At 31.5% G+C, this 14,665-nt stretch overlaps 1 protein-coding gene across 1 annotated transcript; it reads left to right on the forward strand.

Moving 5' to 3' along the window:
* The first annotated feature begins 1,667 nt into the window (after nucleotides 1-1,667).
* On the forward strand, nucleotides 1,668-4,367 carry LOC132750546 (uncharacterized). The gene is made up of 3 exons (XM_060740540.1): nucleotides 1,668-2,020; nucleotides 3,382-3,519; nucleotides 4,058-4,367. The coding sequence occupies exons 1-3, from the start codon at nucleotides 1,701-1,703 to the stop codon at nucleotides 4,224-4,226; spliced, it is 627 nt and encodes a 208-aa protein (XP_060596523.1). The 5' UTR covers nucleotides 1,668-1,700; the 3' UTR covers nucleotides 4,227-4,367.
* Nucleotides 4,368-14,665: the final 10,298 nt, after the last annotated feature.

Here is a 14,665-nt window from a genome sequence, read left to right on the forward strand (position 1 = left end):
TGTTTACCGAGGCAATGCAAATGGCAAAACACCTATTTGATACTGATAGAATTGTCGTACCAAAGAATTGCACGGACAATGTAAAATCTATGAGAGAGGAGATTAAAGCGTACTGTAATAACGTTCCTTTTATTGGACTCTTTCCGTCTGCCAAATCAAGTAAATCCCATGAAATACAAAATGATGAGGCTAAAACAGTTGAAAATTTAGTGAATACAATTCATTCCGTGATAGACATTCATCAAAACAGATACGAGTTAAACCGCGAAAAGGCAAGTGAATCTGTTGTATTTATTTGTTCGGACCTTAACAGGACTTGGGATAAAACTGTGTCGCTAAATGGAGCGGTCGCTTGGTTTACTAAGGGATATAGTTTGGACAACGATAGAATGAGAAAGATCGCTGAAGAGGTACATAACAGATGTCATAATGCAGGAATACACGTTCCATGTGAATCGTTCGATGGACAGTGGCATAACATTGTCACAAGAACAGTCAATAACCACCCACTAACAATATTGCAACTTCAAAAAGATGTATGGAAAGAGGTTGAACAAACCAAGAAGCAATTGATATTATCACGACTATTAAAAATGAATAAAACTCCAATTTGGAAGCTTAGAAAGCAAACTGATAGAACTGTTATACACGTGACCAATTACATCAAAGAAGTCCCACGAATAAAGCATTCAATCCCAAAGGAAAATCACAAAAAGCCAAAAATAACTGTTGATAACGGTAAAACAGGTGATATAGAAAAAACAGTAACAAATACCTCAAATAATTCTCTGAAACAAAAATCAAAAGAATTAGAATTGAATAGTAATTCAGCTTCTAACACTCAGAAAGAACAAGAAATTTCACAAATAAAAGTAACAGACGAAGATTTAGGCTGTTTGTTAGCTCTACTTAAAACCGATAAAGCTAGCAACAAGAAGGGTCAATGGGACAATCAAGTTATAAATGACCTTCATGAGAAATTTTCGTCGCAAAAGCAACTGAAGTCATTGCGCGATGTCGAGGTAAGGGTGATTGCACGTTATTTCAAGAGGACATTGTCTATACGCATAAATGGAAGTGCGACAAAGCAAGCAAAAATTGATATTTTGTCAACATATTTAGGCCATACACGTGAACAGGAAACACACAAAGTGACAATTAAAAAGATGTTAAGTGTTTAGTCTTTACGTGAGCTTTCCGCAAAAGTTGTTTCAAATATGTCTAAGCAAGTATTAAACTGTGCGCTAGCGGAAATCATATGGTCAGAAAAATATGAGGATTGGAAACTACAAACGCGGGTATCACAAAATTGTTACATAGAAGGGATAGATGTAAGTAGGGAATGGTTCTATCACCCAGAAAATAGCACTAATAGAAGTCAGTTGGAAGTCAAATGCATTGATGCGACACCTTTACTAACTCGAACCAGAAGAAAATGTTGTAAAGGTGGTCTTGATGGCATTACAAATGAGGCTTGGAAAGCTGTAGCTAAAACCGGAAATACCTTGCTAACCCCCATTATGGTTGAAGAAATAACCGATCCAATGTCTTCTGCTATGGCTGCTACTCACTTTTCAGAAGATGTTGAAGAAGAAATGTACAAACTCGGATATACAGATGCAGCCAATTTATGTAAAGATGTAAGATTGAGGTGGGAGGCTGAGGATTGTTCAGGGTTCTCTGCCCATGAACGATTTACAATGAGGGAAAATCTTAGACAACGTCTTCTGTCACATGTTAAGTTCAACAAGTTCCCCCCACCTACAAAGTACGTAGCCGGTTGGCCTTTACAACTCTGGGAAGCTCTGATTGCGCATATAGATGCTAAGACCTTATTGTATTCACTGTACCATGGTGGAACGTATAATGTCAGGGCATTTAGTAGTCTTGTTGGTGAAACGTTTTTCTCCGAACTGGTTTTACATGACAAAACTGGTTGTGGAACAGTGACGGCAGCCGAATTTGGTCGATTTATCGGGGCTGCATCGGAGCAGCTTCACGTTCGACATGATCCTAATAAGTAAGGGTTTGGTTCTTAGTTCTTCATATATTGCAATTCTTGTAGCACTATTTTCAGAACAATGTAAAGTTCAGCGTAAAGTTCATCGCGATCAAACATAAATTTTAACCTCTGCGAGTTAAAGATCCTGTAACACAATTTCTTTATGGTTTTATATCATAAATATGACGCTCAAATTAAGATTCATCAATTTTGTAAGTTCCAAAAAGCATTTTTATATAGATATTACCGAATTTAACATTTTATGTAAATAAAGGGAGGAAATAAATAAAATGTCTTTAAAGTCCAAGTCAATTTTTTCAATAAAAATGAATGAATACATTTTAATGATTACATACTAGTATTATATGTTCAAATATTTGCAGTACATATTTTACATATTCTTTGGCGTTTGAAAATTGTTTTATAAGCATAACTATATACATATATATGATTTGGAGTACAGATGACCAGCACTTTAAGTTTTGACATCCATATCCAAAAGAAGTGTCAGATTGCACACATGCAGTTAAGAAATTTGAAAGCAATCAGAAAACATCTCACTCAGAAATCTGCAGAAATCCTTGTTCACGGTTTGATTCATTCACATTTAGACTTCTGCAATGGATTATTCGCTGATATTCCAGCCTATCAACTTGATAAATTACAACGTGTGCAGAATTATGCTGCTAGAATTGTCACTGGAGCTGCTTACTATCAATCCAGTGCTGAAATTCTTAAATCACTCCACTGGCTTCCAATTCGAGCAAGAATCATGTACAAAGTTATTGTGACTGTGTTTCGTGTTGCAAATGGCACCGCTCCATTTTATCTTCGTAAATTGTTCACTAAATGCCAGAGTCAGTACAGGAAAAGACTGAGATCCTTATCATCTAGCCACATTCGGTTTGATATACCAGCAACAAATTCAAAACTTGCTGATAGATCCTTGGCTATTGTGGGACCTAAATGGTGGAATTCATTGCCAGACTATCTGAAGGACATTACCACTGAAAATCAGTTTAAGGCCAAACTTAAAACATACTTGTTTGGACTGTTTTTCAACTAGAGTTGTAGATTGGCTGTGCCATCGAGATTGGGTTTGGGAGTGTCTTGATCAAGCATAATTATGTGTATATAGTCTTAATAATGTACAGCGCAATCGAATATTTAATACATTTTTGCGCTATATAAATGTCTTGTATTTGTATTTGTATATTCACTTAAGTGTGTTATACAGCCTCAATTACAACATACAGGATATTTAAATACCAGTGAATTCTAAAGTGCATTACATGTACAAGCTTAAACATACACAAAGGTTAAATAACAACTGTTTTAAATTATGCGTATTTTCAATTCTTTAATATTTTCCATTCCAGGAAATTTGTGTACAGAACAGGTCAATCACATGTTTATGAACTGTCCGGGTCAGAGGTCACCACAAGCGATTCTTCGTTCGAAAACGATGTATGCAGTGCATGCCTTCCGATGGTTCAAGTCTCGAAAATTACACTTAAGTGAGTTGTCAAATATTTCCGTATAGCACTAAAATAATTATGATAAACCACCTTTTCAACGATTTAAAATACGATAATGCTCGCACATTATCCTATGAGAAAAAAACAATATAATTTATATATAATGGAAAACGAAAATGTTGCAGAATATAATTAACAAAAGCTGCGTTTTTAAGGCTCCACAACCATATGTCGAGCTATGGTTGTGTCTGGTCTTTATCGATAAAATAATAATAACATAAATGCATATTATTTCTATGTATTGATTTTATTAAATGACGATTTAAAAAAGAGAGTGTAGTTAAAAGTCGAAATCGATGCAATAATAAATTTAATGGTCAAGATTGGCGCAGCCGATCGATTATTAAGTTTTGATAATGCATTAGTTATATATATTTCTTTTTTAATTAAACGGTAAATATCATAAATTAATTCTGCACAATACATTGAGTGAAATAAATATTATATTGCCTACTAAGAAAATATAACCACAATGACTTGTATTACGAATCTTTGTTAATAGTTTGATTCGTTTCAGGAATCACGAGTTCGATAAACGACAGGTTAGGACCTCCAAACGCAAGCTAGAGACTGTTTCAACCAATCGCAATGCAACCCAGAAAGGAACGCTCGGTGTTAGATACGAACGTGCACGTCGAAATGATAGCAAAATGTTGTTAACTTCTAGAATGGGCATTGGTGAATAAAGAGTGTCTTGTATGATTTATAAACGTTATGAAAGTTATATGAGAGAACGCTTTATTTTTGATTTTTATTGGTCTTTAATGTAAATAATTGCACAATAATTGGGATTAACAAAAGTGAGATCAACAAGTATAATCACAGACAATTATGAAAAATCACAAATAATTAAAAATCTTTTAAAATATAATCATTGAACGACAACATTAAAATTTCAACAGCGAAACACACACAAAGCTCCGGATCTACATCTTATGGTTTTTAAGCCTTTTACTAGTATTTTTAAAATACTATATAATTATAATTTTTAATCGATTTCGTTAAGATTGCAGTGAAATACTCTTTAACTGAGCACTTATCTGGAGCTCTGCAAATCAAATGAGATAATGTTATTAATTATGATGTTTAAGGCTTTGCATAGCAACACATATACATGTATATCGTTTTTTGATCTTGAACACAAATATTGACAAAGAACATGGCAATGTTTAGCCCATATAAGAAATTTGGAATTGCTCAAATGTGATTAACATTCTAAATGAATAGAAAATTAGTTCCGTAAATGTGTGTTGCCTGCTTAAGTAACGTCTTTCGTATTGAATATCAGTTGAAATCCCGGTGATAGAATTAACATTTACCAAACAGATAAAAAGTAATAAAACAATGTTCTTTAAAGTAAATGTTTAACGAAAACCAAAAATAGAAATCTATACTGCATCTTTAGAATCATAATGTTAGTAGTTTTCACTTGGCCATTTAATGTTTTGCCGATTTATGCTTAGATAAACTGCTCCTGTGTCTATACTGCCACCCACAGGTGTCGCAAAACAAACGCTTTTCCCCGGTATGAGTATCCAAGTGTGCCTTTAAGTCGATCTTCTCACGAAGCTTCACACGCGCAGATGTCACATTTGAATCTCTTTTCGGTCATTTCACGCTTCTGGTGTTTGCGAAGGTCGTCTTTCGTTGGAAAACCTCGTGTTACATTTATCGCACTTGAACATTCTTCGGTCGCCGTGCACGGTACATCTACAATACAATTATACAAATATGAATGAAACAATAATATATTTAAAGGATTTAAAGTAAATGACATAAGGGGTCAATGTTACTGAGAAAATTTATTGCGCCATTCCGTTTAAAATGTTATTTTATGTATTGCGATTAAGCATAAACACGGATGCTTCTCTCAGGGTATGGATAATTGCTCAGTATTATCAGAAATAATGGCGCCACCGCGGGTAAATAAACGATAGTTATGTAAATACATATTGACATAAAAATATTAGTAGGCATTATCTTATTAAATATCTAATTGATCAACCAAAGTTGATTAACTGTAAACATAAGTATGTACCCACATAATAAGGGTCTTCAAAACACTCAAAGCTAAGTAAATATTTTAAATTCAATATAATACCTATGCCTGGTAACAGCATCTTTATTTCGAAATGGTTTCCCGCAGCAGTAATAGCTCCCGAGGCCTGCATGTCGTATTTGATGGAGTGCATGTCCCCATTTGCTTTTCAGCTCTTTGCCACAAGTCTCGCAAATAAAGGTCATGGTCTAAAAACGAAAACACAACATCATTTTATTTGGGAAAACTGAAATATTTGCAACTTGAATTAAATAACCACCGGTTATATATAATTTTATATTTAATATGTTCAACTGGCGTTTGCATATTTTACATGTTCAAACGACGTTTGCAAATTAGACAATGCAGGGAAAAACATGGGTTTATGTCAAATATAACTTTGCTAATGGAATTATAAATGAGTTAGGGACGGGAATGGAATTTACAAACACATATCCTCTATTATCTTACCTGAACATGTATTTCCAGTGAAAACAATGATTGTAAAAGGTAAAACCCATCGGCGTTTGCTTTGCGAAAAAAATATTTGTGTCGAAGTGTTCTAAAAAACTACTAAAGTCTAGTAATGACTACTCACATAAAATAAATGCTTAATTTACGCCGGGTCCTACGGTCTGTGTCTTATTTTTGTGCTCGCAGTGAAAAAAAAAGATATCTGCAAATGATTACCTGAAATCGGGTCCGTGTATTCCAAAATCACAAATCGGCGTTTGCATTTGTGGTCACGTGACAAAACTTGTTCATCCAGGGTGGGTATAAAAAAGTTTAAAACTTCGCTAATATCTATCTTAATCGATGCTTGCGAAGAACTCTTTCAAAAATATAGCCGCTAAATAGTAACGTAATTTTTTTATGTTAATGAATGAACTGCTTTTTCTGTAAAACGTTCTTTACATAACCTTTGTTACACACTAGTGAAAATTTGAAAATTACATTGGGAAACAAAGCAAGTTTCGATTAATTATCTTTACTTTTCATGAAAAAAGAGGTAAACCATTTATTTAAACCATATGAAACGTATATTATGGTTTTATTAATATACTCCATATACTGTGTTACGCTCTTTCATTGTACATGAATGTGTCTATGCTGAATTCCTTAATTTCACTTTGTACATAGAACTAGTATAAGGTATAAGTATTTTAAGTATTAAAAACTTGAAACTTTAATGTAATATTATATATATATTTGATTCCATACACGAAGGAATGTTATGCGTAGTTAAACATGCAATACAAATAGTGTTAGCTTGTTTAGAGAAATAAGGAAATATGAGGAAATGACATCAACCTCCTTAGAAGCATTCAAATATTTGAGAGTCCAAAGTATGTCAAGTATCTAAATGCTCTAGCAGCATGTTAGCCATTGTCTGTGGAATGAAAAAACAACATCATTTGTATAAAGATATTTGGAATTATTCTAAAAATTATTTACGAAAGAAATGCTCACTCAAGTTTAATGAGTACGGTATGTGCCATTTATCATTATTGTTAAACTTAGCGTTAAAGGTAAATTCTAATGTATATTTACAGAAATTTCGTTTGGATCTGTGGGTTATTTATTGTTTATGTGAACTAAATTATAAAATTAAAAGGAATTATGACAGAATGAAAACTTATTTTGATCTTCATCCGCATCTTTATTCTCACTACATACCATTGGATGGGCATAATGTCACCTTAACGTATTATTTTGAAAATGAATGCAGTAATAATAATAATAACAATAATAATCGATAAATAAATAAATAAATAAATGAATAAATTATTAAATAATAATAACTTTACACATTAAGACATATACAGATTGTAACATCACATCAAAAACTTATTATCAAGAAAATAGAAAGAAAATACGCTATAAGAAATAATATATACTTATAAAAAGTTTCTTGAAAGAGCTTCACCCGTTGTTTTTCCTTCAACGAAGGGCTAACGTGTACTCCGAGGTATTCGTTATTTTACGACAGTTTCGTTACAATTTTTGGTATAACGAACGTTTTGGGTTAGAGGGTAAATTACTAACTAGAAGCAAAGGGGAAAAAATGATAATACTTTTTGTTTATTATTAGCTAATTGTGTCAGTTCATATAAAGGAACCTTGCAGTATTATAATAAAACAAAATAAGTAAAAGAACATGCAACTGTTTTTATAAAAAGAATTGTGGCATTTAAAATATAATCCACTGTATATGATACACAACACAAATTGTATGTTATAGAAACTCAATATGGAACCGAAAGCACTTCACAGATTCCAAAGATATTATCATTCTGATCAATTAACTTTCCATTTTTTTGTGTTTTAATTTTGATAAAACAGCGTTTAAACGGAGACAAAAAACGTGCTTAATTCCAAACGATAAACTTCAAACATAACCCTTTTCGTTCAGATTTATATTTAACTATTTCGCAAATATAAACTCGTGTACAGACTCAGTTATTAATAAATGGATTGGTAATTTTGTTGTTGTTGTTGCTGCCTCGAGAAATCACCTATTTTCAAAATTATTGTTATTGAAGGAGAATAAGTCCTTGAATTACAATTACTGACATACTGTGTTTCATCATTACTGGTGATAATTAGTTTGAAAATAGTTTCAAATTTTATCAATGTATTATATGACTATTTAACGATCACAAGAGACTTAATTGATTGCATTTGCTGCTTAAATTGTTGTTGTTTTTTTTAACATATTGCTGAATACTCTCGCCTTCTTTTTAAAAACAAAGCAATATCACTTAAAGATAATATTTCCTATAGATAATCATAAAATTAATACAACTTTAAACAACACAACTTATTTTGTGTTTTGCATATGAAAGATATATAATTATGTATGTTCAACGTATATTGCTAAACATGTTTTGGGCACATTAGAAATATTTAAACGATGCATCAGAATTACATAATAATGCATTTCTACCAATCTCTGAAGACTTGAAGCTGCCGCGGAAATTGATGATCTTTTAATGTTATATAATGCTTTTAAAGTTTGTTTGTGATATTAACCAGACTCGCATAACAAAAATAAACACTTAGACTGAAATATCGAGGATTTTTTTCTGAATGATTACTAATTCATTTGAATGGTATGAAATACGCTTACTTACTAGAATGTTGCTGTTTATCAAGGTATAAATGTCTTGAGCTCTGCACCAATAAAAATAGTTATTTTGTTATTTATCATGTAGTAAAAACAGCATTGTGTATGTCTTTAGCAAAAAAAAAAAATAAATAAAAAAAAAATACAAAAAAAAGGAAATAGAAATTGATTTTTTATCAAAGGTAAAGGTGTCAGTTCAATTATAGGCACCTTGCAGTATTCTCGTAAAAACAAGTTAAAGTAAAACGTAAAAGAACATTAAGCCCATATGTGAGACAAATGTTAGCATTACTTTATACGTACGTAACGTAGCTCATTGTTGGGAATATAGATTGCTCCGATTATTGTTAAGTGCATACCCGTCAATACCCTTTAACATACAAAATCCATAATTTAATATTGTTTTTAAATAGCACACGTGTGTAATGATATGGTATAAAAAAATGAAAACATCTTAGGCAAAATATGCTAGATGCTTAAAATGTTTTAAAGTCTAAATTGATAGATATATAAAGTTTTGCTTTGGGTATATATTTGATTGTATCATCCTTATTCACGCAAACGGTACAATACAATCTTATATGTATTAGAAAAACAAGGAATTCAAGTATTAAAGATTTGAGCGATTTGACCTGATCGTTTTACAACAAGATTTCCAACAAGAGGAAATTGGCACTGCTATACTAAAATACAGCAAACAGCAAAGGTGTATGTTCAATTGAAAATCAAATTTAATATTACTAAACATAACGAGCTTATATGCATGACTTAAAGTTTCACTTCACGGTCCTGATATCCGTGCCATGTTCAAATTAGAAATTCTTACTACTTCACAGGTTAAGCAGTAGAGTTGATTGCTAGAAATAGAATCATGCGCATGTTGTTAAAATGCACGTAACCCTAGAACAACACTATAACTTAAGATATCTATAAGAATATTTAAGAATCTTCGTTTCTTAGTATTATCAAATTATTCTTACAGAAGACTGTCTTTCAAGACAATATGTATTGTTATATTTGAGTGGCGTATCAATTATATCGTCTTCTGTTGGCTTCAAAAAGTTGATTACTTTATACGCCATAAATCAGACTGGAAATATCTTTCCTGATGATATATCAACATGGAAATAATAATATCTACTTCTTATTCAAGACCTTTTGTGATGAGGTTATATGTATCTTCAACAAGCATGCTGTTTCTGGATGTAATTACATGGAATAAATACATAGAGCTGGCAGCACATATTGATTTGTTAACAATAATGTAAGATAGCAGTCTAATGTCAATAATTCTGTTCTGTAGAATTCGAATTCATTCAATATCTTCAAATATGTTTCCTTTGCTATTCGTTATTGAGTTCAACCTAATTGATATGTCACTCATACACGTTTGACGTTATTTCGTAAATTAAAAAGAAAGAAACGAAAATATGTAGTCTATTTATAACCAATCGATATCACTAACTTTTTTAACTAAAGTTAAAGTGTCATTATGCCCATTCAAGGGTATATAGTGAGTGAACAGGTTATAGTCAAAATACGTTTAAAGTTATCATAATTTTTTAAAGTTTTTAAATTACTTCGGATGTTCTGTACGAAAGTGGCACAAGGAACTTTCTTAAATCATCATCGTAATTTACCTGTAACGGTAAATTTTCGAATCGAACGGGACAGTCTGTGTATATTTCAAGCAAATTCGTTTTCATCCTTAACTATTTTCAACATCAAGTGTAGGTCATCATCTTTATAACAATCACTCATTTGAAATATACGTATAATCGAATCAGCTCAACTTGACAATTTAAACATGAGCATTACGTCACCTTAAAGTTTGCACGTGTGACAGTCCGTATAATTTCTAGGTAATGATGAAAGATATACTATTCTCAATTTCTGATATATGACAATATTAATAATTGCTACACGTTCTCTTTGTAAATATAAAATAATCATGTTTTGACTTCACATAAAGTAGATATGTTATGTTCAAAGTTCTGCACACTACAGGTGGTCATAAAATGAATATATAGTGTCATTAGAAATGATGGTTTTTTTTAAGAAAAGACCAATTTTACGTGACCTGTGTTTCTTATACATAGTTTATTCATTTTTGTTATCAAATTAGACATGTTCAGTAAGAATTTCATAGATTTCAATAAATGGCTGTGATTGAAATGTTTTACTCAAGGATGAGTATAGTATATCTTTAACAATTAATTCTTATAATGAAATTTTGTAATATTGTGTTGTTAGTTTGGCAAGGCAATGCGGTAAAGTTTGTTCCAATACTCAAAGCCGATTGCTTATTCATGATATGTATGCTCGCAATATATCTGTCAAGATAATCTTGCTTATATATAATTTGCAAAAATTAACGAAGTATTAACACGTTTTCGGACAATTTCATGCTAGTTATCTGGGTGATTTAGATATATGGACGCTGGTTCTCATTACGTTGTTAACGGCACAAATGTTATCTTGTTTAACTGAAGTTTTGAAAGGGCAAGTACTTAATGGAATCAAATGATCCACTAATAAGGTCTCCTGCAAGTAACCGTAAAGTTTTATAAGGACAGTTTTGACCATACATTAAGTTTATTATAGAAGCCATTTCATTTTTTTCCAATATCGCTTATTAGATATGTTCAAATGTGCTAAGTGATGAATATGATTCTTTAACAAATGATTCTTTTCCGAAATATATTGTTTAAAATAATCCTAACTGGTATAAAAAATGATCGGTTTTCAAACGTTTTTGCAAGCAAACTTAAAAAGCTAATGATTGTTTCTTATTGTAAACTTTGCGATTAAACAATTTCCATTGACAACATTACGACTGAGAATCTTTTTTTATCAAATTTGGTAAAATCTTTTATATACAATTAATATGTATAGTCCTATTTTGAAATAATTGAGTGCATTTTAATGTAACTATATTTATAGTATATATATTATTAATGCTCTTAATTCCACGCATCTGTATACGTAGAAACAGAAGATTATTATCTTTATATTCCTCATGATTGGTCTTCATGATTATCGAAGTCTCTAGGATTACTTACTCATTCCCCGTATCTCAATAAATAAGTATTCAAAACAGATTTATCGAGCTATATTGCCCAATATTATGGTTAGATATATGCGTGGACTCTTTTTCTTAAAAGAGCAATTGTTGGCATCAGCAGAGTACTTATTCATTATCCCTCATGTACAAACTCAATCAAACCGAGTCTACAATTCTTATGATATTTTGTTGTGATTAATGCTTCCGAGGGATCACTTGTTTCCAGAATTTTGTACTTCACAACAGCAGGTGTCAAGTGCCGTGTGGCAGCTGTAAAAAGTTGCCCCGTACTTCACTTCAGTGTTGTTATATTTTCTGGTCCTTCGGGATCATTGATGCAAACACTATAAAGTGTTGAGAATTGAGTACCGTTCAAGCCGGTGCTAGGGGGCGTGAGGGATGTTGCACTTGTTCATTATCCCTCATGTACAGCCTCAATCAAACCGAGTCTGCAATTCTTATGATATTTTGTTGTGATTAATGCTTCCGAGGGATCACTTGTTTCCAGAATTTTCATGTAAATGAGGCACGAGAAAAACAAATCGATCAAAATATACTCCAACTTGTAATAAAAAGTCAAGCGAATATTGCATTTGCCATTCCAACCTTACATCCGTACATCATTTGCATCAGAAGTCATCATACTGCATTTTCCTAGAGACTGTTAATCTTGCATCGTGCTTCTTGATGGAGCCGCGCAATATTCTTCTCCTAAGGGAATATTTAGTCCCACTTTTCATAATTTTCTTATCTGCTTCCTCAAGCATTATTTTGATAAATCTAAGGAGTTTTTATACATGATACAGTTGTTTTCTCAATTATGTTAAAACTTAGAATATTTTAACCAGTCTATTTAACTTAATAAACAATATCAGATAATTTCTGTTCTTTCCTTTATAAATGTTAAGAAACACACTATTGACAATAATTATCTCATAATCCTGTTTGTCGTGTTTTAAGCAAACATTGACAGCATTGATAACATAAATCAATGAAGATTTGAAGCATGACTTATTTCACAAGAATAGGAGTTGTCAACGACCAAACAATATGTATGAAAAAAGATGTTTACCAAATGTTTATATTGTTAAACAATGTTTATAAATTTAAAATATGCATAGGCTCTTGTTATGATTGTTTTGTTTGTTTGTTTGTTTTTGTTTTTTTTTTTCAAAATTAAAAATGTTGCTGTTAACGACGCTTAAAATAAATATATAAATAGCTGTGACAGGTCTTTTTCCGCACATATTTTGTATTGGCAATCATTAAAAGTGTTTTGATGAAATAATAATTTTATTTTCAAGAGAAAGGCGTTTTATTCTCATTTACTGGACGATCTTTGATTAAGCCAACCTCTGAATCCATTAAATTCCGCATATTCGTATCAAAAGAACTACTGTAAATAATACATTTTGAAAGGCTGAAAAAGTTAAAGATTTGTTTGTAAACAAGAAATTTATAACGAAGACCAAAATATATTCGGTTATTTGTAGAAGCCTAAAAACTGAGATTGCTAATTACATTGTACTGGTGTTATACCTGTATCATGATATAGCTTTATTAAAATGAGCCAAATTAAGCGTTAACACTGATATTATTTTATTGGAACACTTGACAATGTTGCATACCAATACACCATTTAAAATGCTCGAAGACTTTTAAAGTCGAAACACATGTTCTTTTTGTATTACAACTGATTTGAAGGCGGATATTTCATGATACAAATTAACAACATAAATACAATAAAACTGAAAATTCAATTTAATCAACATTCAGACATCCTAGTGAATGTTGTTCAATTAGATATTATTATAAAGTAATATAAAGTGATAATTGTGTTAGTCATCCCATTAAGACGTACATCATGTATATATAGTATTATTGTTTATTGCTATTTATTTAGATTAATATATTTATCAACATGTAATTATTCAATTGATGCACGGAACATTGCAATAATTGTGCTACATTAAAACGATCTAAATATCAATGGTTTTCAATGTCATTATTTTAAATTGTTGATATCCAATAATGTCTTATGAGATTAAACTATTTTAATAAGTTCACATGAATAGTAAAGCAAAGAAAATCAATACAATCAAAACAAACAATAACTTCCTTAAATTTTGATTGAATCTTTACAGCTGCAGTGCATGCAATGAGGAAGCAAACAATTTGATGTTTTTATATATTTCAATGTATATATTTACAATGAAAGAAATATACAGAGATATACTGTTCAACAATTAATGTAATATTATAAAAATATGTGTGCTTCATAGCCTGTTTGTTGCTTTAAATTTAATCACAAGTTTTAGATTTAATTTGAATGTTTAAATTTAGTATGCGTGACTTTTATAAGAGTGGTATACAGCATGCTTTCCATAACAAAATCAAAGATTTGTTTTCAAATCGACAGTCGTGTATTTATCTTTAAATATGATAAACAATATCAATAAGGAAAGGCGGCGTTCAATGAACGTCACCCCCACACGACCAAAAAACAAGAACCAGCGGCGAGGAGCATAGGAGGACACAACACAAAAACAGAACAGGGCAAAGTTTAGGTAATAAGTCAATACAAAAATAAAATTAATAACAAATATTGCAATCTATGTTACATTTGTCCTGTTTATTAACGATAATAGCAAGTAAAAGATACCGTCCATGCCCCCCAGCACCGCCTCAAACAAAAAACAAGGACTCATAACCACAGATTCCCCTTTTAAAATGTCATTTTGTTGAGTCCCGCATAAAGTGCTCTCGGTTAGGGATCACGCTTTCTGTTACTTGGGTTTTAGTTTTATTGAATCTCTGTGTGGCGTTATAAAATCAGAATCAATATCTTGTCATTGACACGTGTTGACATTTGATTAACGGGAGATTCGAAATACTA

The sequence above is a fragment of the Ruditapes philippinarum genome, unplaced genomic scaffold, assembly GCF_026571515.1.
Source record: "Ruditapes philippinarum isolate M1 unplaced genomic scaffold, ASM2657151v2 ctg1658_1_1_1_1, whole genome shotgun sequence".
Lineage (NCBI taxonomy): Eukaryota > Metazoa > Mollusca > Bivalvia > Venerida > Veneridae > Ruditapes > Ruditapes philippinarum.